We start from the raw sequence: 25,617 nt of genomic DNA, 5'->3' as shown, positions 1-25,617 counted from the left end.
GAGTTCAACGGGGAGTAGCTAATCCTAACAGAAAGTGGTGGAAAGATTCAAAGGTGAGCATGGCTTAGTGCAGACTATTGCCAGAGTGGTCAGCAAATCAAAATAAGGCAGAATAGGATTCCATGTGTGCAGTTATTCCAGCACAGGGTTATCGGATTAATAACTCTTGTAAACATCTTCAACATTCAACTTTATCAGCTTCTCTCTTAAGCTATAGTCTGTTTTCCAGGGTGTGGAGTTAAAACGTGAAGCTCTTTTTGCCCCAAAAAGACTGTTTAAGAATGGTCATGGCAGGGTTCATGGTCTGTTTTCTAACAGACTGTGAGGTTTACTCTTTGAAATTCAGCTTTTAGTAGAAAAGCTATTACTGCAAACAGATGCAAAGTTTACAAGTTCTCCTTTAATAGCTCTTAACCTCTTCCCAGCGATTCTAGAAAGCCAACAGCCCAGTTGATGACATTTATAATCTACTTCTCTACTACTTGAGAGAAATAGCAGTATTAACCTAGGCTTCCCTCCCCAAAGAGGTGACAGCTCCTTGTTTGGTCTTATGTCTCCTGAGGCTGGCTGGTTTTCCATCACTGAAGCAAGTGATGGCCTTTAACTGGGAGCCAGAGGCTACAGTCACTACTCCATCACTTCAGAGGATGAGCAGTATAACCGATTTTCAGTCCTTCAGGAGCATGACCTGCACCTCTTCCCTGTCTTTTTGTATGTCTGAAGAAATGAGCCACCTTGGAAATTTGTATCCCTATCTTTCAAGACAGGATATTCCTTATTCTAATTTCCATGTCTTTGTTTTAACCAAATAATTAACAGCTAAACACTTTAAACTATTGTCTTCACTGTGGCAATGCACTGAGTTATTGTTCTGCCTGCACAGAGAAAAAAGAAGCAAGTCAAAGATATCAGCAATTTGGCATTGATTTCTGTTACTTGGCAGCAGAATACTCTTTGTGTTGAGAGGCAGCTGCCCCCAGAGTGCCCAAAAGAGGAGGAGGCTGTCATCTCCTGAGCTCTCTCCTCAGCCCCTCTCCTCCCACCATCTGTCTGTCAGCGCACTTTGTGAATCTCCAAATATTGTTTCTCACCTATTTTTAAAATGAATTTCAAAGACTTTCGGTTCAATCCCTATGTGAACCCAAAGAGAAAGCTACTATGTGTGTGTGTGTGTTTGTGTGCATGTATCGAACGGGATTCCAGAAAAGGAAATTACATTCTTATAAATTAGTCACTGCTTCCAAACTTGTTGCTTCTTCTGTTAAATACCAGTTGGGGGAAAAAAAACACTGAAAGGCATCTGTCACAAAATGCAATGTCAAATGCATTTGACCATGATGGTCCAGGCTCTCTAGCATCTCAGTTGCTGCTCATCTGTTGAAGTTGTCTTGGATGTGCTTGCTATATAAAGACAGGACTTGTGGGCTGTTGCTCTGAGAAATTATTTAATATTTTACACAAAGTGTTTAAAAACACTTTAAATTAAAAAAAATTCCAAAGATGTTTTGTCAGCTCTGATTAGTTTGAATGTGACCAGGATGTAAAAAAGAAGATACCGTGAGGTTAGCAGTGCAGCTGTCCAGTGGGAAAAAGGCAGTTACCTGGAATGACTTCCAATGCAAAGCAAGAGACCTTATCCAACTTCTCCCTCGTGCCTGAATAAGACATTACTTGAGTACATGCTTGAGTTTTAGACTGAAAAACATCAGACCTTTTTTGGCCTTTAGTACTAAATACCAGTATCTCAGTCATGAGAATCTACAGCTTCTAAGCGGACACAGCCATGCTTAATCATCGGACTGCATCCATACACTCATTTACAAAAGTGGTAGTTCCAAGACGACCAAGTACAAATCTCCGCTCTAAGCTGTATTCCTGAGCAGAGAAACAAAAACTGTGGCAACTCAAGCACTGTGCGCAGCCAGGGCTGGTGCAGGATATTAATCACTGATAGTGGTCATCAGCTGGTTCCCAGAGATCAAACCTCCTAGACTCCCAGGATGGAGCCTCTAAGGCCGTCCTCATTTTTATTTGCTCTTTCGTGCCCTGAAAGGTTAAATTCTTCCGCTCATTGAGCCATCACACGGAAAGGATTCAGTTTGTTTGCAGCCTGAAACATTGGTACAGCGTTGCAGTAACATTTTGAGACAAATCATCCACTAGAACTTCAAGGTCATTCTTCACCAAAGAAATTACGTTCAGAGCAGTCCTTGGGGCCCCTGTCCAGCCTCAGTGCAGGGAGACGGGAGGTTGTGCCAGCAGGACAATGAAAGTCAATGGATTTCAGTTTGTGCACAGCTTCTCATTTGCCTTGATTTAGAGGTCCCAGTCTCAGTCCTTTATGGTGTATTTAGGCTTCCTTATAGGCCTCCAAGGGACTGCAAGCTTCTTTATTCCTTAAAAGTATACCTTGTTGCTGTAATTGAAGCCGTTTTGTTACTGTAATTTCTCCCTAATATTACAGTTCTAGTCAAGTGTTCTTTCCCCCTGGAGGCATCAATTATTACAGGTTTTGAATAGGCCTCCCTCCCAGTACACATATTTACGCTTCCAATGCCAAAATCAGGTCACTGCAATTCTCTTCCCTAATAAAACACAGGCCCATGTTTCCTCTTTCAAACTCGATGTATGATATGTTTACTGGAGACTATTTCTACTTCTTACCACCATATTTAAAACTCCTGCCATATTTAAGAAAAATTAAAGAAAAATACTGGTTTCATTGTATTTTCTACATTTTCTTAGTTTTCATCAGAACACTGAATGTCCAAAGTCCAGAGATAAGTTTATAGGGTTTATGCAGGTATTGAACCCATGCAGATGTGTACGTTGGTTGGCAGTGGAATGAGCCATAGCAGTGACAAACGTCCAGCTGAAATCAATGAAGTTTTTCTGTAAGCTGTGATATTTCAGGACTTGGTCCCTGTAACTGAATGGGACTCAGTAGTGAGTCCTCACTGCTGTTATGTCTGGTGCCTGTTTATGGATTAATCTGCAGGATACCTCTGGGGATGGGAACAAACAAGCTCTACCACAGACTGAGAACTGAAGTGTGGGTTTGTCTCTCTTCTTTTTTTGCACAGCCATGAGAAGCAAAAGCTAAGTTCCAAATGTCACCTGCAAATTCTCCTCAAATACATATATCACCTAAAGTTTCCCATTTGCAGCCAAACTAATACTCTGTGCTATTGGATTCATTGTGCTTTATTACAATTATTTGTTCACAGTGCTTGCATTTTTGTGAACGATTCCCCCATGAAACAACGTGATGCTCAATTCAGACGGGTGTATGTAGTAGTTATCACTGCACCATCTGCCCTAAAAACTTTCACTTTTCATGAGATGCCACTGCTGGGACATCTGGCACTAAAAATATGTTTTCTGCATCATCTCACATTTGAGAAAGATGCCACGGCTGTTCAGCTCCACGGGAGATTCCTTGAAGCATCCTTCTGTTACCTAACAGCTTCGGCAATGAAGCTATGACACTAAACTGGCCAGGGAAGGAATTATGTACGCTATTAATGCATAGATACGCTATAATGCTTTATGGCTTGGATTGCTGTTAGAAGGGACTGGCATTTGTGTGATAGATTGATGTGTAGCCAGCCTGTCTTACATCCTATAAATCAATAGTTGGTGTGATAGAACTAAAATGACTATGTAGTATACTGTAAGTCAGCTTCTATTATCCAAAAGCAAAAAAACTGCTAAATCCATGCACAGCAGTATTTGTCAGAAAGTTCAACATGTCTTACTGAACTGTTTCTGTATGGCTTGAACCTGCAGTGTACTGAGATTGCCTTCTTTATTCACTGAGTATTTTACTGGTTAAAGATGCACACAAAATACCGTTTCTCAAGACTGGGCAATATGAGTAGATCATACAGAATGAGTATGTCCTACAGTCTGTCACCCGCCTCGTGCTCACTTGTGCTACACAATGTTTTCCACCCTTGGCAAAAGCCACCATACAAGCCTGTGTGTTTTCTTGTAGGAGGTGGAGCTGTGCCGCATTAGCAGCCAGGAGAAGCTGGGGCTGACTGTCTGTTACAGAACAGATGATGAAGAGGACACAGGGATCTATGTCAGTGAGGTAAGGACGTGGCAATGGGGAGGAGCATGGGAGATGCTTATGGTGGAGGGCTGAATGTGCCGGGTGATGTAAGAGCAAGTGCTCCGGGTGCAGAAGTGTCAGCCATCAGCACGTGCCACTTTCAATTCATTTAGATTATCACTTTAAATTATGCTCCCCAAGTAGAATAATTATTACTAGTGAGCTTCTTTAATGTGTATGCTTTTAACTGCATCGTAGTTAGGGAAGTACAAAGCAGTCTGTGCATGGTCTGAATTTTGAATGGAATCTGTCCTTATGATGGAAATCAGGAGGAGTTTTTAAGGAGAAAAGCACATTCTCCAGCCCCTGCTTGCTTTCTCCCCTTGCTATGGCCTCGGTAATTGTAAGAGTGGATAATCATTGTTTTGTTATTTGTGTTATTGTTACAGTTGTGGTACACACGAACATGCCATAGGTGGGTGGAGAAAGTAGCTTGGGAGAGGAATATGTCAGAAAGACTTTGCCAGACAAAAAAATAAAGTACTGGATACCTAGATGGGATGAACCCTCAGGTTTTCATTGGCTTCACCAGGAAAACATGGCATCTAGTACGTATCACAGGGTGTAAGTGTTTCACACAGCCAGTCTACAAGACTCCCAGGAATGCTAGCTCCCTTTGAGCCTCCAGCCATTCAAAAAGGGTTGTTTTTGTGGATAAAGTGGAACTCTTGTGAGTCCAAAATCACTGGTGAGTCCAAGCTCGGTGGTGATTGTCCTAAGTGAAGTGTGCTCCCAATTTGTCACTTTCGTGACAGGTTGAACCAAATTTGGTCATTAGGAAAATGTTCTTCACTGAGAGGGTGGTTGGTCACTAGAAGCAGCTCCCCAGGGAAGTGGTGACAGCCCTAAGCCTCTCAGAGTTCAAGGAGCGTCTGCACGATGCTCTTAGTCATATAGTTTAGTTTTAGGTAGTCTTGTGAGGAACAGGGAGTTGAATTTTATGATCCTTATGGGACCCTTCCAAGTTGAGATTTTCTACCATTCTGTGATTCTAAATTCTGAGTGAAGTTCATGAACAGAGAGGAGCAATAAAGAGAGTTCTCCTGTATATCAGTGAGCATGTATGATGGCAAGATTGCACATTTTCAGGCCAGCACCAGTGTTAAAGAAGTTGAAAAGCATAGCCTTGGAACAAGAATGAGGAATTAATGTAAAACTACCCAAGAATAAGTCTTCCACCACTTGTATAAGTGCTGCTGTTAAAATCTGTTTTACTTTATGAGGACAAAGAAAATGCAGGAAGCTCTTATTACACTCCAGGATTATAGCTGCAAGGTGCTGTTTTTCCTACACGGTAGAAATTTCTCCGACCTTCTAAAGTGAATGCAATTATATTGTCTGTTGTACTTGGTTAAGCTCTTCAAAATGATTTTTTTTTTTCTATGACAGTGCACAAGAAGAAAATAATATCTAACAGCTGTAGAGGTGCTACCTCAAAACCAAGTGCTCAACTCAGATGTTTGGTTTGAAAAAAGATCTTATGGCATGACGAGGCAAAATAAATGATTTAAGATAGCCATCAAGTGAAAGGTGATAGATCGAATTGCCCTGCAATGAACAGTAGGTCATTGCTCAGGGATAAGCTATAGTGACTTTGATAAACTGTTAATGGAGCTCTAAGCATATATTTAGGTTAAACTAACTTAAAATTAACTGACTCAGACCAGAAACAGTATACAGGATCTGTGAGTGATCTATACAATATAGATCTTTCAGGGTGGCTTTTTTCTGTTTCTCCACGAGCTGCAAAGTTCCAGAGGAAATAACAGATTGATAACCAAGATAATCACTTAATAGTAAATGTTTTCATGAAAGAATAATAAATGTACCCTTTTCCCAAAGACGAGCCCATTTGTATAGAGTCAACTGCTGCAAAAGCACCTTACTCCACAGTGGACTTTCAGACTCTGCTCTGATAGCTGAAAGCTAAGTCCTGATGGTGGCATAAGAAAACATTAATCTGAATCCCAACCCTTTCTGTTCTTTTTTCTTATATGAAGCTGTGAATGCTCCATCCCTGGTGCTGTTCAAGGCCAGGTTGGACAGAGCCTTGGGTGACATGGTTTAGTGTGAGGTGTCCCTATCCATGGCAGGGGGGTTGGAACTGGATGACCTGGAGTATTGTGTGCAGTTCTGGTGTCCTCAACATAAAAAGGACATGGAACTGCTGGAACAAGTCCAGAGGAGGGCCACGAGGATGATCAGGGGACTGGAGCACCTCCTTATGAAGACAGGCTGAGGAAGTTGGGGCTGTTCAGCCTGGAGAAGAGAAGGCTGTGTGGGGACCTCATAGCAGCCTTCCAGTATCTGAAGGGGGCCTATAGGGATGCTGGGGAGGGACTCTTCGTCAGGGAATGTAGTGACAGGACAAGGGATAACCAGTTAAAACTTAAACAGGGGAAGTTTAGGTTGGATATAAGGAGGAAATTCTTTCCTGTTAGGGTGGTGAGGCACTGGAATGGGTTGCCCAGGGAGGTTGTGAGTGCTCCATCCCTGGCGGTGTTCAAGGCCAGGTTGGACAGAGCCTTGTGTGGGATGGTTTAGTGTGAGGTGTCCCTGTCCATGGCAGGGGGGTTGGAACTAGATGATCTTGAGGTCCTTTCCAACCCTAACTATTCTATGATTCTATGATTCTATCTTAAGGTCCTTTCTAACCCTAACTGTTCTATGATTCTATGAAACAAGCTTATACAATTATTTAAAGAAGTGTTGTTTTCATATGACTGTAAAGGAAACTTCAGATTGCCTCTGTGCAAAATAAAAATGGTACTTTTTCAACTTGTGCAATCATACAGCTGTTATAATTTCCAGTAAAAATCTTTCTATGATCAGTTACTGGATAATGTCCTGTGCAGGTTGATCCAAACAGCATTGCTGCCAGAGATGGACGGATCCGTGAAGGAGACCGCATTTTGCAAGTATGTGACAATAGAGTCTTCCTTAAACTCTTTCTTCTGACAAACACACAGTGCTGTCTTTTCTGTGGACTGTTAATGAGGGAAGGTAGTTCTCTTTGTTACTGTGATCGATGAGAAAATCCATGTCTGTCTGTTTTTAACACAATAGCCAGGAGCTAGAGTGCGCGCACTGAAAAATGGGACTGACAAACTCGCTCTGCCTCATGCCTTTTTGTCCCGTGTCGTTTTTTCCCATATTTATTAGCAAATCTCATTTCCACTATGTTCATCTCAGTGTCAAATTCTAAACAGGGGTCTTGCAGACTTAAATAGGGGTGTCAGAGACTCGCTGATAATTCACTGATTGCATAAATTTGGGTAAAACTCACTTGTGCTGAGCATAGATGGTAAGAGTTTTCATATTAAAAATGTGCTGTTAGTGAAGGATTATCTTGAGCATGAGAAGTGTACTTATTATGCTTTTGTTAATATTTTCTTTCCTCCACCAATAAAATAAGGCTTTTCTGTGTTCTTTTCTGATCTACCATCTTGGCTTTTTTTTCCACCTTTATTTCTATCAATTAACTCATTAAAGAGCTGCCCCAGAGACAGGTTTGTGTGATGCAGCATAGCTGCTGTGGATGAGAGTGGCCAGCTGCTGGCCCTGGAGGAGGGTACAGAGAGGGAAGTACCTATAATGGCAGTGGGTTTTTGTTTCCAGCTGGCAGTGAATAGTATATCTTTTACCCTAGTAATAAAGTCACAAAGCAGCTACCAAAAAATTCAGTTGATTGGAAACCCTTTGCTGTACAGTAGCATTTTAGTTCTGGTTCCCTGTTGATTTCCTGTGTGTTTTGACCTTTTTTCACTGAAGTCCCAGAAGTATCGTCCTGGTGATGGCAGTCTGCTTTTCTGTAGGCTGCTCCATCACTGCCCTTCATTAATATAGGCGCATGAACTTTCAGGTTGTTGCAAGATCAACCTGTCCCTTCACTGCAGTCTTCATTTCTTCAGGAAATGTCTTTGCTTGAACCTGAACCAGTATCTCTTACCCTGATTTGGCTTTTGCAATCTAGCTAACACAACTGGGTCTACAAGCTGGTTTACCCAAGTTATCCATTTTTTGGAGTGGAAACAACAAATTACATTTTAATGTCAGGGCTCACTCAGGGGCTCCTGGTTTATTCTCTGTGTGGTTGGGAATGTGAAAGCATTCACAGGACGGTGTTCCCCCCAAAGACACAGATAGCACAGTGCGAGAGCAGTGAGCCCCTCATAAGGGCTTAGGGTAATCACATCATGGGGTTCAGCTAGGAGAGAAAAAGTAGGTTCACTGCCCTCTGTGTCTTTTTATAATATACCTACTGAAGAAAGCAACAGGATATAATGGTATTTTTAACTTTCAAAAATAAGGAAAAAAACTGTGTTTATTGACCGAGTGGAAACAAATTTCATTCCTATTCTCTGTGTTTCAGAATAAAAGAGCAGGTCTGTTTTCTGCTCCTTTCATTGCTTTGTAGAATTTCTGGGTGAATTGAAGAGTCAACAGCAGATCAGGCAAATGTTCACCAGTTCCTAATGAAATTCATTTCGATTGTGAGTAAAGACTCTGGGGGTGAGAGAAGAGCATAGGTAATTCTGCCATCCTTTTGTAGACTGGAGCATTACTTTAATGTCAGTGCTGATATATAGCTATGAGTTTTATCATTAAAGTTAACACCCAGAGAGTTATGTGGGGTTTACTTTCATATCTGAAAACACATTGACCCTCTATCTACTCTTATTGATGAGATAACTCAGGGAAATAGAAGGTGACAGTGCCATTACAGGGGGATTACACTGAGGCTGGGAGAGAGCCAGATCCTTGGGCATGGGGGCATTTTCTGAGGGTGGCAGAGAGCACAGGTTAAAGCTATGGGAGGATGCTCTGTTTTCTGTATTCCTCACAAAATTACAGCAGTTTTCCTCTTGTTTCTGAGGCTGAAACTGCCCCCTTCTCATTTTCACAAACCTCACACCTCTCCTGTCACCTTCACAGTCTCCTTAAGCATCAGAGAAGAGCCTGAGTATTTTAGATTAAATGTTATAACATCGAGGAAAAGGTTTTAGAAGGACAGTCCTAGTGAGAATTGCCTAAATTTCTGCTGGTTTTAGCTGTGAACCTCCAGGCTGACAAGTGCTGTCCACGGGGGTAAGGATGCTGCGTGGCAGGTTGAAGTCTTGCTCGTCCCCCATGATGATGGACATGGGGTGGGGTGGTCACCTCCGGGCTTGTGGAGACAGCAGGGCCACTGCCTCCAAGGTTGGCTGATAGGAGTTGCCGAAGCAGCCACTGTGGCTGGAGGTGTTTTCCACAAGTTGGAGATCCGCTCCTGGACCTCTGTGGCTGCATCTCTGCTTTTCATGTTAGGTCACCTCTACATTACCAAACAGCTGTCTGGTCTCCCACAGACCACAGGAATCCTTTCATGCAAGCTTTGAAGGGTCTCTGACATTTCACTCATTGCCAGTTTGGTGATCACAGTGCACTGCAGTTTTCTTTCATCTAAATGTGATTTTGAGTCAGGGCTTTCAGGTCAAACATACAAGCAGAAATGCATCTTTCTGTTTACTTTTCAAATGGGATGTTCCTGCTACTTTTAAATCAAAACCTTAAAAGTTTTTATTTCCCCCATATATGCAGATGCTTCTGTCTTCCAGTTTTGTTTTCACCAGCTTTCAAATAGACCGGTTTTTGGTTGTTTTTTTTTTTTTTTGGTTTGGTTTCTTTTTTGTTACCACAATGAGAATAATCCACTTCTTGTGCTGTGAATTGGACAAAAAAAATACGTACGGAAAACAAGATTTTTTCTGATTCCCTCAATAAAAGGTTTTGGACAATGCAAAATGTGTTTGTTACCATGTAGTCATGGATGTGTCTGTTTTAATGAGGTGACAGAATAGGAGAAAGGTAACAACAAAAGCACTTTCTCATTGGACAACCACTTTTATTTTGATTATCCCCTTGTTAGGGGGATACATATGTTTTGTGTGGTTCTGGATACTAAGGTGTCCGCACAAATATGAAATGATTAAATGGAGCAGCAGTAAGCGGTAGCCTGTAAGTATTGCCTGGTGAGAGATAATACTGTAGCTCTCTAATTGGCTCTCTACCAGCATACAGTGTGACTGATTTCAGCTGTAGCATTACCAGTCTTGCTTCCACCAGCACTATTATCTCAGAATGACACTTCCATTACTCTGAACGGAGAAAGATGAACGTCACCTGTCAGGGGCTGGTTAATTGTGTTGCTAGATGTATGTTACCAGGGCGCAGGTTGGACATTTATGAACATAACTGCTTCCTCTGATGTCCACCATCCTTCAACGATCGATACAGCTCTTACAGTAAGCGCATAATTGAGTGAAGGCACTTACCACTGAGGGGCTGAAGATGAGCCCGTTGTGCGAGTTTCATTGTCCATACATTCAGCACAAATGAGCTGATATCTGCCCTTTATTGTGTGTTGCTTTGTGGAAATGGAAACTAATGTGTCACTTTCATTTGTTTCCTAGATAAATGGCCAAGATGTCCAGAATCGGGAAGAGGCAGTGGCATTGCTTTCCAGTGAAGAATGCAAGAAAATCGTACTGCTGGTCGCAAGACCAGAGATGCAGGTTAGACTAAATAGATGCACTGAGCCAGAACCTGGGTTATACCATGCATTCACTGTCACTGTAAGTAATGAACTGCTGAGAAATAGGAGTGCCAAAGGTTCTGACAAAAGGAAATAGATAATTCCAGATCTTTGCCCCTGTTTAGCCAACAAAGAAAATAACATGGTCTTACTAGGGCTTGCTTTCCCCAGACTGAGGAATCCCTTTCCGGCAAAGTAAGTGGGTATGCAAATAAAGCTGGCAGCACTAATATGATATTAGTAAAACATAAAGTAGAACTCAAAAACTATGTATTACTTGTTATGTGATTCTTATTTGTTCTGGGAATACATTTTCCATACTTACCTCAGTCATTTATATAAACTTACACAGAGCTGTAGTGGGTCATTGGTGATGTCTCTTTTTATTCCATGCACTTATAAGCAGACATACAAACTATTCATTTATGTGCCAATTATGGGACTTTCACTACAGTACCACTCAGTAAACCTGGATCTGATTGTTTCCAAATGCACCCTGTTCACAAAAACATGCTTGTATCTCAAGAGGTGCATTTTCAAAAGCTTTTAGAAATACTTCTATGGTTTTAAACATGAAACTATGCCAATGACAAGAATGTTGTCATGCCAAGAATGTTCTATATCACTGCAGAGGGCAGATGTTAGGTTGATCATCAGACCAAAGGAGAGGTGGAGTGGAAGAAGAGTAATATTTTGCTTCCCATTATATTCTGCTTATAGGCCACTGCAAAGCAAAAAGACGCTATATTGTCACTGTTCTCTCCATCTGCCACCAGTTCAGAGCTGGTTATGTTGCCATTTATTTCTCATGCTATTGATCTGATAGTCTCAGTCTTGCTAGCTGCATATTCCGTATAAATTGAATAAAGTAAGTGTAATTCAGTGCCACTTGGAATCTCTACTTGAATCCAGTAGTTATAAGAAGAGTCACAATTGCAGCATTTATTTCCTTTATGTTTTCAGGAACCTAAACAATTCCCATAAAACTGGTGACATAGTACAACAAAAAAAGCTGTGCCTCAGTTTTTATTGCAAAATTGTAGCCTTCACCAGAACTTGCAGAAGTTTTGACAGAGTTATTTCAATATTATTATTAATATGTTTCACTAGATTTTTTCTTTCTGTAGGAAACAGAAATCCACCTGCTTATAAAATAGATACCCAGGAAAGGTTCATTCTCTGTATTTGTTCAGACTAGAAAACATGAAAAAGTTACATCAATATGAGATAAGGAATTACTTGGCTGTACCAATATAGTTTCCCATATAGATGCTCATTTCAAATTATGAAAAGTGTATTTCAGTTTAGGTTTGGGGCTTTGCTATTGAGTTTTCTCGTTTAATTTATGTGTTTTAAGAATGTGTTTAAACAAAATTGAAGAAAAAGCTGTAGTGTGTCAGTAATCAGGCTGACCATAAACTGATTTATGTTAGTTGTGTTGTTTTGACTCTGGTAAAAACAGGATTAATCAGGCTTTTACTTCTAGATGATAGAAAATGGTAATTTGCAATCTTGAAGGGTGACTGCTGAGCACATTCATTCAGTAACAGGGAAGCAAACCTTATCTGACCATTTCTTTGCACAGTGAATACCAATGAATAATTAAATTTTGAAACAGAACACCCGAGGAGTGCAAAGTCTGTTTAATAGGTATACAAATGGCACTGGCATGTGTGCATGTGTATGTATGTGCACACAGTGTATGTAGTGCACATGTATACTAAGCCATATATTATTTTTATTCTAAAAGCTGTAACATAAGTATTCACATTAGTTAGGTACTGGGCCTGCCCCAATCAAAGCAACAAATTTGTCCAAGTGAGATTCATGTTTCATGCTCCAGATTTGTTAATCTCTGCAGTTTCCTCAATTGAGGAACGCTGTGTTCATGCTTTTCTTGGGGGAAAATGGCAAACAAGTAGACAAAACTAGTGGCCAGTACCAGATGTTTCAGAGAATAGCTTGGAACATAAGGGACAAACATAAAATTACATGTCCTCAAGAAAAAAGCCTCCTTCTAATCCTGAACTGTTAAAGTCTGGCTTTGCCAAGGGAAATGGTGAAAGGTTTATGTTCTTTATAAGAGGAAACAGTTCACTGGCATTAGCAAAAACACATCAGAGCTTTTGAGGGAAACAGCAGTTTTATGCCAGTACTCAGTTAGAAGTACCACACAGCATCAGTCACTCCTTGTGTAGCTTTGAACTAGTACTTGCTGGTTTGGTGTAACTTTTCTGACTGGCACCTCTGGCCAGAGCTCTCCTGGCTTTGAGGCAGTGGTGCTTCTTTGACTGTAGGTGTTGGCTGGTGTTACATTGTTCTTGCTGTCCTGGGACATGAACAGTTGGTACTCGTAATTGTCTAGTGCTGAGATTTTACCTTTTAGCATCCTTTTGTTACCTCCTCCTTCTGGTTCCTTCACCAGCAACAAAATAAATGTTTCCTTCTGCTACAGTCTCATCAGGAGCACCACTGACCCATATTTTCGTTTTTGACAGTGTGCCATCTGGCAACGGATTACAGATACAAATGGATGTGTGCCACGTGCACATGTGAACAATGAACAAAATGGGAAGAAAAAGAGTTTAGGCTAGGGGTGCCTGTTTTCATCAGTTTAGAAATATGTGAAGGGTGCAAAGTGGGTGCAGGAAAAGGATATAGTCACTTGACGGAAAACATAGCATCCCCTGCCTGTCCTTCAGCAACACTGTCTTCACCAAATGCTAAAGTACTATTCTCCACTTGGCGAAAAAAACAAATGGATAAGCCTTGCTTCTAGGCACACAGCGAGAACAAAAATAACTTCCCTTCAAGTCTCCACATCTTTCTGTCACCCTCCTCTGTTTGTTTACCTGGAAGATCAATGGGAAAACGGTGACAGAAACGCAACATAAGGTTTCTATTGAGGTGGCGGCAGCAGGGCACAGCACTGAGGCAGAGGTTGTTAGAGGAAAGAGCCCGGTTGCCTCCTGGCCCTATTAGTAACGTTGCCACTCTTTCAGTGCGGGGGCTTTCGGCAGTAATGAACATGACAGCTTCAGGATTTTGCACTGCGCCTTTCATACCTTTTGAAAGGAAATAATGTGTGTGCTGTGCAGTCTCCTTCATTATGAGAGAAAATCAGTCATACTGTTTCAAGAAAGGATAAAAGGCATGAGAGTCCCATTTTTTTTTTTTTATCCTTCTTTTTCTTCTTCCCTTTTTGAGATGTGAACTCCTACTGCCTGCCTTTCTGAAGAGAATCGTTAGGATAAAAAGAACAAGTCAAGCATTGCCATTTGGGTTTACTCTGTTTTAGCATGTGTCCATGCTAACATAATATAATGTACTAATGTATTCTTTGCAGCTGGAGGAAGGGTGGCTGGATGATGAAAGGAATGAATTCTTGGAGGAGTTAAACTTGGAAATGTTGGAAGAGCAGCATAATGAAGCAATGCACTACACAGCCAATGAGGTGGAACAGGTAGGACTGCTACTAAATGTATCCGTTGAAATTTTGCTAGGTATACTTTTTTAGTAACAAATAATTAAATGGTACACTGCGAAATGTAGTCAAAGGCTTTGATAGAATTGTCTCCAAGATGCTGTGAACTCCTTTATGCCGTAGGTGAGGTAAAGGAGAACAATAGATTCTTAGGCCCAGTATGACGAGTCTGGAAACAATTCAGGAGGCTGCGATAAATGCAGATTTCTCATTTTCTCTGAACTTTCAGAATAATATTGTTTTCCTTCCCTAATTCTGAAGTATTTGGGGTTTATGTTGTTATATTTTATGTCAAGTTGGGTTTTTTTAATTAATTGTATCAATGTAGCAGCTACAGCTCTGAGCTGGGATAGGTGCCCATCTTCTTGTATGCATGCAAGGTATGAGCCAGCACTTGCACCAGAGAGCTTGCAAAACAAGATGGAAGAGGTGTTTCAAATAAACAACAGGTGTTTTGGTAATACAAGTGTGTTTTTCTCATACTGACAGAGCACAGCTCGGCGTTTGTTCTGTTAATGGAGACAAATAAGCATATTGTTAGCATAATCTCAGCTTGCTGCTATCCTGACTTTTACCTGCCCATATGTGCTGTAAAGCAGTGTGACAGTGGCAAAGATGCATGTGCGCCCCCAGTCATACAGCTTCATCAAGGGGTGGGTGTTCTCAGTTGTACTTTATTGTAGAAGGCAGAAGTGACCATATCCACTCCCAGATCAGATGACCTGTCCCCATGCATACCTATGCCAAAGAAATAAAATCCAACTTCATCTCCCACCTTCTGCACGTATGCAGCTAGGGAGGAACTGTTTTTCCACCCAGTCGCTTTGTGACTTAGAATTTTTTCCCCATCCTGAATTGCTCAAAAGTAGAGCCTGAGGTATTTTTGTTTGAAGTGAATTGAGGGAGAAAGACTGTGAGAGCCTTCTTCCTCTGGAAACTGGGGAGCTTCCAATTGAAGGAAGCTTCACCGCCTGGTCCACACTAGGGGCCTGAATGTGCATCCAGCCTGTTTCCTCCGCACATCCCCTCCAGCATTGACACTGGGCTATTGATTAGGTGATAGCTCCTATTAAAGCCATTCACTGTACATAAATTAAATATTCATTGGGACAGACACAGAATAATTAAGTCTGTATTATTATCTGTGGTATTGTAGATCTACATAGTAGATGTAAGATTACAAATCCTTGATCTTATGAGCATTTAGCCATTTACACAAAGCAGAATAACTCCAAGGTCAGTGGTGAAGGCAGCCTTGGAACAAGATTTATAGTGGCCTTTTAGGTATGACCCTTTTTTCGAGGCGGTGAGCCAAGCCTCAGTTTCCCAGGTTAAATGTGCTAACTACTGCACTGCTAGCTACTTTGAACTGACATTTGGAAACTTGTTTATTTTTCTAACCACAAATGTTGTCTAGGATAGCGAGAGATTTCCCGTCAGAAAGAACACTTGTTCTTTGCAAAGCAATTTCCTTTGCTCAGTGACATTTTCACAGAAACCCCCAATTCTGGAATGAATCCTTAAGCAGGTCTACCTACAAACCCCTACTAGCACCTTACATGGCATGTTGGGACCTCTGAAATCAATTCACAGTTGGGACCTCCCACTTCCAAGTTCTGGTCAAGCTTTGGCTTTTTCACTGAAATTGGGTTGCAGATAGTGTTAATTATTGAACAGTGGTGTTCTGTGAAGTGGTTTCACTGAACCCACTTGAGGCTGTTTATTTTCCATTGGGATGTAATGCCAAGGATAAATCCTTCCCTCCCTCACTCACCTTGAGATTTTATATTGCTGTAGAAGAGAGCTACACTGGAAAAAATTACAGTCACGTGTGCTTTTTTGGTGTCTGACGTTGGGCTGCTTGAAGTAATTCTAGGATAGCCAGACATTTCTTTGCCCTTCTAATGAGTAATCGAATCAACCAAATGCAGCTTGGTGTGTAATGGGGCATCAGTAATTTGTGACAGCTGCTGTCTCTCTAGACTCTATGTAAGTGACTCAGCAAGTCAGAAAACTGGTTCTTTACTCCTTGTTAGGCTGGGAAACCTAGCAGTTTCCTGAGGTGAATCACATAATCCATCGGAGCAATGAAAGTGCTATTGCTGCAGCTGCCAGTGGCCAAGCTGAGTGTCTTCAAGCTCCCCAGCTGACCATGGAAATATTGCTCCAATGCCAGCCTTGATTTTTGTGAACCGAACTCTGGCTTCATAATCATGAATCTTGCAAACTGCAGGAAAGAATACATGCTGTAGCAGAATATCCTTCCAAATACAAGTCTGTTTTACAGAATGCCATTTTAATATTAAGTGCCATTTGACATTTCGTGTGAGCTATCACAGAGAAATTTGGTAGTTTATAATAGAAGAATCAAGTAGAAAGCCCTGTCTTTCCTGAATGTTTTTGAGGCACTCTATAGATTTCAATCAAGAATTGTATCTTTTCTGTATAGAATAGTCCAACAAACCTTGAGGAAAGATGTAATTTCCCATTTTTTTTATAACTCACTGTATTCCTTCCCCTTTACAACATCGTGGTTCATTGTGCAGCAGAGATAACTTTCAGAAGAATACCATACATTTGCTGTGCAGAAATTCTTATCAGTGTCGTGGAATATATCAAAACCTATTGAGAAAGAATTGGATAAAAAAATCATTCTAGTTCATTCAAAGCTGAAATACACTGAAAATATCTGGGGGAAATTCTTTTTTGAAGAATATTAAAAGAACAGCATTGTTTGCAGAAGAACATTTTCCTTTCTAGGGCACCACTGAAATCAATCCAAATCTTCCCTCATGGCTGGAGCACCTCTTGGTTAGGCTGACACTGAAGAGGACTCTCACTGTGGTCAGTCTCACTCTCCCTGTCAGAGACTGACTGGAGACCGCAGCAGCTACATTTGACTGAATCTTATCACCTTCAAATTTCAGTAGCCGTCTGAGTTTTGAATCCCAATATACATCATAAGTTGTAAAATGAGAAAAGAACAGTGAATTCCTGCAAGATTAGCTATTTTATAGGCATGAATGCTTGCTGGAGCTGAAATGAAGAATCTTCTGAGGTTCATTTATTGCTCTATTGTACGCACCGCCAGGTTTGCCTTCTCATTATCTGAGTTCTCACTGCAAAGATGAAGCCTAAGGAGCCCTTTGGTATTTCAAACAGAAGTAATTGTATGAGAGATTGACAACGTACGTTAGAAAACAAACACTTTGTTTGGAATAGATTATAGATAACACTGACAAAAGCAAGGCACTGACAATTGGATCCTACCTCTTGTTTTTCAGAAGGGACCTAACCTGGCGTTAGGCTTGCTGCTTTTCAAAATAAAATTATCTCATGTTGTAAAAGACTGCTTGGCCTGGGCATGTTTAGGAGCTCTGTCAAGCATGACAAGTCCGGGATAGAAATGCCAGGGGCTACCTTACTTGAGTCAAAGTAAAGCATATATCTAAAAAATACACAGTAGAATAAATATCTGTATTACTTTACATTTTTATAATTGAACTAGCTGCAAGTATCCACATACTGGGGAAAGATTAATCGTGCTATGGATGTCTGCTTTACGTTGAGAAGAATCTGATTGTACAGGCACTTGTTTCTTCCTGACAGGGAGGGGAACCCAAAGTGACTACCTGACATTCAAGTGCCTGAACTACAGACACTTACATTTGGTCGAATCGATCCCACCCATCTGATTTCTCCTAGACTGGAAAGATGGGGTTTGCTTTGTTTACATCTTTTGTGTGTGTGTTAATTACGGATAGCGTGACTTGAATAGATGGCAAAGTATTATATTCACTTAGTCTAAAACAAGTGGAAGTTGAAGGAGCAAAGTTTAAATTGTTGCTAAAAGTGCCGTGGAAAAGAAATTCTGAAAGTGCTGATTGTGTGGGCCCAAACTGTGAAGTCTGTTTCCAACACCTATACAAATAGATACATTAAGAGATTTTTTTCAGAAGTGCTCAGATACATGCTTGGTGTGGCACCATGCTGGAGACACTACGGGGAGGATCGTGGAGCTCAGCTTCTGTAAGCTGTGCACCTGTTCACGTTACAGATAAGCCACTTTCTTTAGAGGGTTAAGATGGGTTTGGTCATACGGATGCAAGGTGTGCTATGTAACTCACTCTTAGGGTCACAGAGTGGATCCTGGCCTTCCTACTTTGCTAATGTGAATGGAGATGTGCATTTGGGACAGGCTATTCTGCAGCACAGCCCTCGCAGTGTCTGGTGGAGCTGTTCTCCCTCATGTCAGTAGTTAAGTATTTTCCAGCGTAGTGAGAAATACGGGTGGCACAGTGCAGAGGCCAAGGTGCAGTGTAGGTGACCCAGACTGGAGTCACTACTGAGTCACTTCTCTGCTGAAAGGTCTGGGGGCACCGAAAGTCAATACGAGCTGGAGCAGCTCCAAAGCAGGTGAGAGAAGGGACCAGAACTCACCTGCAGGAGGGAAATCAGAATAACATGAAATTTAACGTAAATCTCCAGCATTTCTTGTGAATACCCTCGCCACTTGGCTGCTTGGGGTACTTTTATTTCTGGTTACTCTTGGTTTTCGTGAAGAATTCTCTAGCTCTTGGGGTTTTTTCTCTGTAAAATATGACATTTTGGAATTCGTAAAAACCCATAGACATGGAAAAACATTGCATTACCACCAGTTGTCCAGCTACTCCTGAAAATGGAACTAATCTTTTTCAGCCTCTTTGGAAAAATATAACAAGAGCCATAATAAAATAATCTTCCAATATACTTTATGCACCTTCACAGCAATGAATAAACCAAGGAGAGAATGAATATATAAATGGTAATTTTAGAAAAATTCTACAATATCTAATTATTTAGTTATTGCTACTGCTGTTCATGTTGCTTCTTCCTGTGACAAGATGCCCTTGTTTTTTAAGAGGATAAGTAGAAAGATCTGAGAGGATCTCAGATGGGAAAAGTATGTCCCGCTGAATTTTAAATCTTGAAGTCTTAAATAACACGGAATATATTCTGTCCCATGAGGTTTAAATTCAAGGGGAGAGATTCTCCCCATTTGGGGAGAATGAAAAATAGTAATTGGCTGATAGTAATTACCCATGGTGGTAATTAATTAATTAATGGCTGATAAGTAATTACCATTGGCTGATAGTAATTACCCATGTGGCTGCTCGAGCTATGGGAGAATTGTGCACTTACTGTGCATTTTGTTATAAACTACACATTGTATATACAGAAGGATAAGAAGCAAGATTTTCTTTGCTGGTCCTCTCTGATAGTAAATTGCTAAAACATCTTTCCCGAAATTTTTAACTGGTCTGTCACAGACACTGATTTCTCCTGGTGTCGCGTTTCTTTTGTTCATTTTATTCCGTTATTACCTTTTATTTGGGGGTGGAGGTTATTTTAGGGTTTTTCTGACACTAGGCCATTAGTTTTTCCTAACAACTGAAGAAGGGAAACCAGATGAATTGTGTGTGATCGCAAGGTGCACATGAAGAGAGGAGAAAGGATGAGATAGGAGACGCATTTTCATCCTGCTTTGCTATCTGTCAAAGTAGAGAAAAAGGGGAATTATGACAGTGACTTCTTTGTGTTTGTTTCATTTCAGTGGGTGCACTGTACTGGGTTTTTTTCCTTCGTTATTACTACCATTATGCATAATTATGCAATTATGTAATAGAAACAGTGTTTGGTTGGTGCTGTGTACACTTAGATGTTTGGCATGTGGGCCATATAAATTGCACTCTGTGTGATCCTTTGATTATCCAGTTTGAAAAATGAAAAGTGTCTGTCTCCTCAGAGAGAGGAGCTCGTAGTCTTTGAGAATACAAATAGGTTGAGAATATGAATAGGTTAGGTACAGTGAGGGAGTGTGAATTAAAAAATAACAGCCTAAAAACTTGACATTATGCCCACAGTGAGCACTCAGTGTTGTTCTACACTTAATGGTAAAAGGCTGATTTTATGTCTAAGGAACATAAGGTCTAGCTAGGGAACAGAAATGGTCTCCAGGGATGCAACAGAGAGAGGCCTACCTGAGCAAAATCCTAGAATTCAAAATGAAGAGTCTTTCAGAAGAAAACTGCTGAAAACAAGAAGTGTGAGAAGTGAGGGTGTAGTGAAGCTGGCTAACCCCCTTCAGGCTTCAACCCTGCCTGTCACCATGGAGCAAACAAGGAGTTCAGTGGTCAAAAACAAAGCAATACCCTTTTTGCACCCTCTTAGGTTGTACCACTCCTAGTTTGATTGGGTACTTGCTCTAGGTTTTTGAAGTGATACCAGTAGTGAAGCTTTTTCCTAAGTTTACAAAGATTTCAGCTCCACCAGTCTCTGGCCATAATCCAGAATCAAAAACAGTGCACCATCTGGTGATCATTATCTTTAAGCACTGCAAAGAGATGGCTTAGCTGGAGAGGGAAATATTTCTCTCCGGACTTTAGGAGATATGTCACCAGTGCTGCAATTCATCTACTTCAGTCGATACGGCCACCACAGCATGACTCTCAGAAATATTTAAAAGCTGTGAGTGGTAGGGCTGCTTTTTAGTGATCTGTTTTAATTCAGCCTAAATAAGATTCCAGCTGTTCAAGCAAATCAGAGCTGGAAAATATTCTTATTTAATACAGTCTGCATTTGGTAATCCTTTTGGTCTGCTCATTTTTTTAGCCAAAGAAACATGAAGAGGAGGATGGCACTACAGACACTGCAACCTCATCATCCAACAATCATGAGAAGGACAGTGGGGTGGGACCTACAGATGAAAGTCTGCGAAATGATGAGAGCTCGGAGCAAGAAAATGCACCTGAGGAGCAGAACAGTGCTACCCTGCAGAGCAAACGGGAGCTGGGCCACAGCCAAGATACATTAGGAAGTGTTGAGCTTCAGTGCAATGAAAGCTTTGTGTCTGGGGAGTATATTGAATCTGATTTCATAGGAAACCCAGAGGAGGAATGTGAAAGGTTTCGGCAGCTGTTGGAACTGAAGTGCAAGATTCGAAACCACGGGGAGTATGACCTGTATTACTCTAGCAGCATGATAGAGTGCAACAGAAGAGAGCAAGATGGAGTGGAGCATGAGCTGCAGCTACTCAATGAGGAACTGAGGAACATTGAACTCGAATGTCAGAATATTATGCAGGCTCACCGGCTCCAAAAGGTGAGGGATCAGTATGGAGACATTTGGGCTTTGCATGATGAAGGATTCAGGAATTATAACACCAGCATAGATGTACAAAGAGGCAAACTGGATGATATCATGGAGCACCCTGAGAAGTCTGACAAGGACAGTTCCAGCGCCTACAACACAGCCGAAAGTTGCAGGAGCACTCCGCTGACAGTGGAGCGATCGCCCGATAACTCTCTCCAGAGGATGATCAGCATAACCAACAGGAAAAACTTGAGGAGCACAATCGTGGCTAATCAGTCATCCTCAGGACAAACCAACAGGGAGACAACCTCAGCCAAAACCAAACCCATTGAGCAAAAGAGTGCTGCTGAGAATTCAATGCTGGCATCAGAAAGCAGCAAATTCACAGACCAGGAAAAGCAGAGCAGCGAACACATTCCCTACCTGTCTCCATATCACAGCTCTTCTTACAGGTATGGGAATATACCTGCTCATGCAAAGCATTATCAAAGCTATATGCAACTGATCCAGCAGAAATCTGCTGTGGAGTATGCCCAAAGCCAGCTAAGCCTGGTGAGCATGTGCAAAGACTCGCAGAAGTGTGCAGAGCCCAAGATGGAATGGAAAGTGAAAATAAGGAGTGATGGGACAAGGTACATCACAAAGAGACCAGTTCGAGACAGAATCCTGAAGGAACGTGCCTTAAAAATTAAAGAGGAGCGCAGTGGAATGACAACAGACGATGATACAATGAGTGAGATGAAGATGGGTCGTTACTGGAGCAAAGAAGAGCGGAAGCAGCATTTGGTGCGAGCTAAGGAGCAGAGAAGACGGCGGGAGTTCATGATGAGGAGCAGGCTGGAGTGTCTTAAGGAAAGTCCGCAGAGTGGCAGCGAGGGCAAAAAGGAAATTAACATTATTGAACTGAGTCACAAAAAGATGATGAAAAAGAGAAACAAGAAAATCTTGGACAACTGGATGACAATCCAAGAACTGATGACACACGGTGCTAAATCTCCAGATGGCACAAGAGTGCACAATGCCTTTTTATCAGTTACTACTGTATGAACGCAACTTCTCTCAGAGTATACTACCAGTTTAGGTAGAGTACGATTGCCTCGTTCAATGTGGCATTTTTATATATTTTGTGACTGTTTATAGTTTGACCTTTTTTGTAAGCAAAATTTCCTGGTAATTTTCCATTTGTTTTTCATATAACGGTATCTTCTTTACCTGGCGGTCTTTCTTTATCCTGCAATATATTCATATTACTCATTTGTAGAAAAAAAAAAAAGAAACGCAAAACAAAAAAAAAAGTGGAGAAGCCAATTAATTTCTTAAACTAATACATATCCTGAAATTTTAGGTGTGGGTTTATTTCTCTAGTTTTCTTTTTTCTACTTTAGTAACAATACAATACCAAACCAAAATGCTTTATACTGTATCCTGGGCTTAACAAGTTTTAAAGTTTTACATCTTAGATTGCATCTGTTTATAAATCTATATGCAACATCCCATCGTATAGGTAAGAATGACATTTTTCCAACTACACATTGTACAGTACATTTAATCTGTAAATTGCAATTGTATTTGTCCAAGTAAAGTGTAGGTGGGCGATTCTCCTGTGTATGTAGTGGCATTGGTCATGTAGCTGGGCAGTATGTGATAATTGTGAAGATGAAAGAGAAATAAATTATTGCTTATCTTTAAGAAAAAAAAAGTCAAGAATTCTTTGATTTAAAGTGAGCATTTGCCTTTAAAAGATGAGTCATTTCATTATGCATATTTACAGCATATAGAGATTTCAAGAACATAGGACACAATTCCATAGGCTAGTACTTATGAATTATCTTTTCATTTTGCAGAACACATAGGGGTGAGTGGGTCTTTCTGTCTTTTTCTTACCTCCTATTATTAGCTGATCGAATGATTCATTGATATATTACTGCACTGTATGCTGTTAGTAACTACTGTGGGTCCTTTCCCTGGCTGAGATTGCTATTTGTTCTACATGTACAAAACATAAACAGAGCATATGCCTAACTTTGAGCCAAATCTCAAGCAAGAAAAACTAACAGTGGCTGTCACTGACATTTTCATACAAGGTGAGCCAAGGCAAAATAGAGAATGAAAAGAATAAAGGGTTTAAATTTACTGTTGAGGATCATCAAAGTCTTTTAGAAGAGCCCCAGTGGGAGCTGGCTCGGGCTCAGGAGCAAGGGGCAACTTGTTGTCTGGGTGCCTGATGGAGTCCTTGTTTCCCCATGCCGCAGAGACACCTCAGCTGCCACTGGGGCATCTTCTGAGCTGCTGCTCCTGGCGGCTCAGTGAGTTACAGCAAGCTGAGATGACTAGTTATTGCCAGTCAGCAAGGATAAATTTGCCTGATAACCCCATTTTCATTGTCCCTGTGTATAACTCAGAACAGCTTCCAACTGATGGAAGTGCTTCTGATATCAGCATTAGGTGCTGAAGTCACTTGGCATCAGACTTTAAAAGACGTGCTTAAAGATGCAGAAAGGCATATTACGCTATTTCCAAATTATCTAATTCTGGAAAACAGTCATTTGTTTTCTAACTACTTTTGGCACCAGTGGGCATTGGCAGTGCTCTCTGCATCTCCAGGCGTGTAAATACCGTAAGAACACTGCTCTCCAAGTGCTTAGGAAAATTATGCCACTGACAGTTCACAGTTTGATAATCAGAAAATTCTCCCTACCAGGCTGAGGGAAACATCATGCTAAATCCTCACTAAGCATACAGCTGTTCATGCACAATGCAAAATGCTTCCATTGTTTCCCAATAAAATAGAAAAAGTGGAGAATCCAGGACCAGAAAGGATCACAGGGTGATACAGTATTGCTTTGAACATTGTCCCTCCATCTGAGCCATGGAATTTGTCTTTGACCAACCCGGGTCATCTAGAAAGGAACACATTCTTCTTGAGACATCAAAGCACAAAGATTTGGCTGTTTCCCTCGTTGCATTGCAGTTATCCCACTCATAAAAATCCTAATCAGAGTTTAGCTGCCATCAGCTCCAGATAATGGCTACTGCTATGCATTTCCCTTAGGCACAGCACTTACTATTTTCTTCCTGTTATTAAATCATAATTCAGAGCTCCTTTCAAGCTATTAACACCAAAATTCAGAGAACAACATGAGTCTTCAGAAAATGTGATTTCATCACTGAGAAATAAAAGTAGGAAAATCCATGTCTAATTAGAGAAAAGACATAACTGGATGCAGGGGGATAATAGAGAATACTTGGAGAAACAATATTTATATTGACAATATAGTAATAGGCTGTAAATGGAAATGCATGCAAATTTGACATCTGTCAAAATCTAGGGAGAAATGAAGACTGAAAGGTGAAACAGTAGTACTGCTGATGGCACACCATGACATGGTTTCTAGCTTGGCACATGCCTGTCAGAGCCCAGATACCTTCTTCCTCCTTCACCTGCTGGAACTGGCATGTCCCTGCCCAATCCTTAATCCGGGGATCTCCAGCAGCCCATGGTTTTCTCTCTTTTTTCCTTAACTACAGTTATTAAGTGACACTTGCTTTCTCCCCTAAGCAGTCTTTGGGAGAAAAATGTTGTGTTCTTCCCTATTGAAATGCCTCAATCATGCCTGCTGGCATGCTAGCAGGGCTGTGAGGCTCTCCAGGGTGGTGATGCAGAGGGGCTGAGCGGCAGGTGAGTGTTTTGCTTGTTTTACTCACTGCTCCCAGCTGGTTTCATGTAGGGCTTCATGTGCTCCTTCATCCCAGCAGCTCTTTATCAGTGAAATCCAAGGCTAACATTCCACATGCAGTTTACTCCTGCAAATACTTTTTCCCAGATGTCGTAACTTTTAATGATGAAAATATCATTTTAGCATTGAGGTAAATTAAAAAAGAAGAAAGAAAATCTACTTCGTGTTGTCACAAATCTGTAAAGAAAAAAGGCTTGTCTGTTGTGAGAGCTACTTTTTTTTTCTCACTTGAAGGAAAATAAAAACAAGAATACTTTCTAAGCGGAACAAGACTTGCTTAAGAGTGTTGCTTGCAGCTCTGGGATAAAGAACAAAAGGCAGGGAAGAGGAGTGGCATAAGTGTGTTGCTATGGTCACATTAGTGCTGGGGCAGAAGTTAATGTCCCACTCATCGTTCCCCCAGTCCTGATACTCAGCTGAAACCACTAGGAGGTTATTTTTCCTATGAAGCCAGCAAGATGGACTTGTGTCGCTTGACAACCATATTGCAAGCTGATTTAGGAGCATTGCTCACCATATGAAAGGTTAAAATCTAGGGGATCCCTGGATCTTCTCCTCCAATGCAAGTATCCTT

At 41.1% G+C, this 25,617-nt stretch overlaps 1 protein-coding gene across 1 annotated transcript in view; it reads left to right on the top strand.

Annotated features, from left to right (window-relative positions):
* Nucleotides 1–22,962, top strand: part of PDZRN4 (PDZ domain containing ring finger 4) — a 256,515-nt gene extending 233,553 nt beyond the window's left edge. The window contains exons 6-10 of the mRNA XM_065664959.1: nucleotides 3,998–4,096; nucleotides 6,973–7,035; nucleotides 10,570–10,671; nucleotides 14,038–14,154; nucleotides 20,827–22,962. Coding sequence (XP_065521031.1) covers nucleotides 3,998–4,096; nucleotides 6,973–7,035; nucleotides 10,570–10,671; nucleotides 14,038–14,154; nucleotides 20,827–22,353 — 1,908 coding nt within the window. The 3' untranslated portion in view covers nucleotides 22,354–22,962. The remainder of the gene's footprint in view (nucleotides 1–3,997; nucleotides 4,097–6,972; nucleotides 7,036–10,569; nucleotides 10,672–14,037; nucleotides 14,155–20,826) is intronic.
* Nucleotides 22,963–25,617: the final 2,655 nt, after the last annotated feature.

Source organism: Lathamus discolor, chromosome 1 (genome assembly GCF_037157495.1).
Source record: "Lathamus discolor isolate bLatDis1 chromosome 1, bLatDis1.hap1, whole genome shotgun sequence".
Classification (NCBI taxonomy): Eukaryota; Metazoa; Chordata; class Aves; order Psittaciformes; family Psittacidae; genus Lathamus; species Lathamus discolor.
Note: the sequence above shows the minus strand (reverse complement) of the source record. Positions and strands in the feature narration are given on the sequence as shown.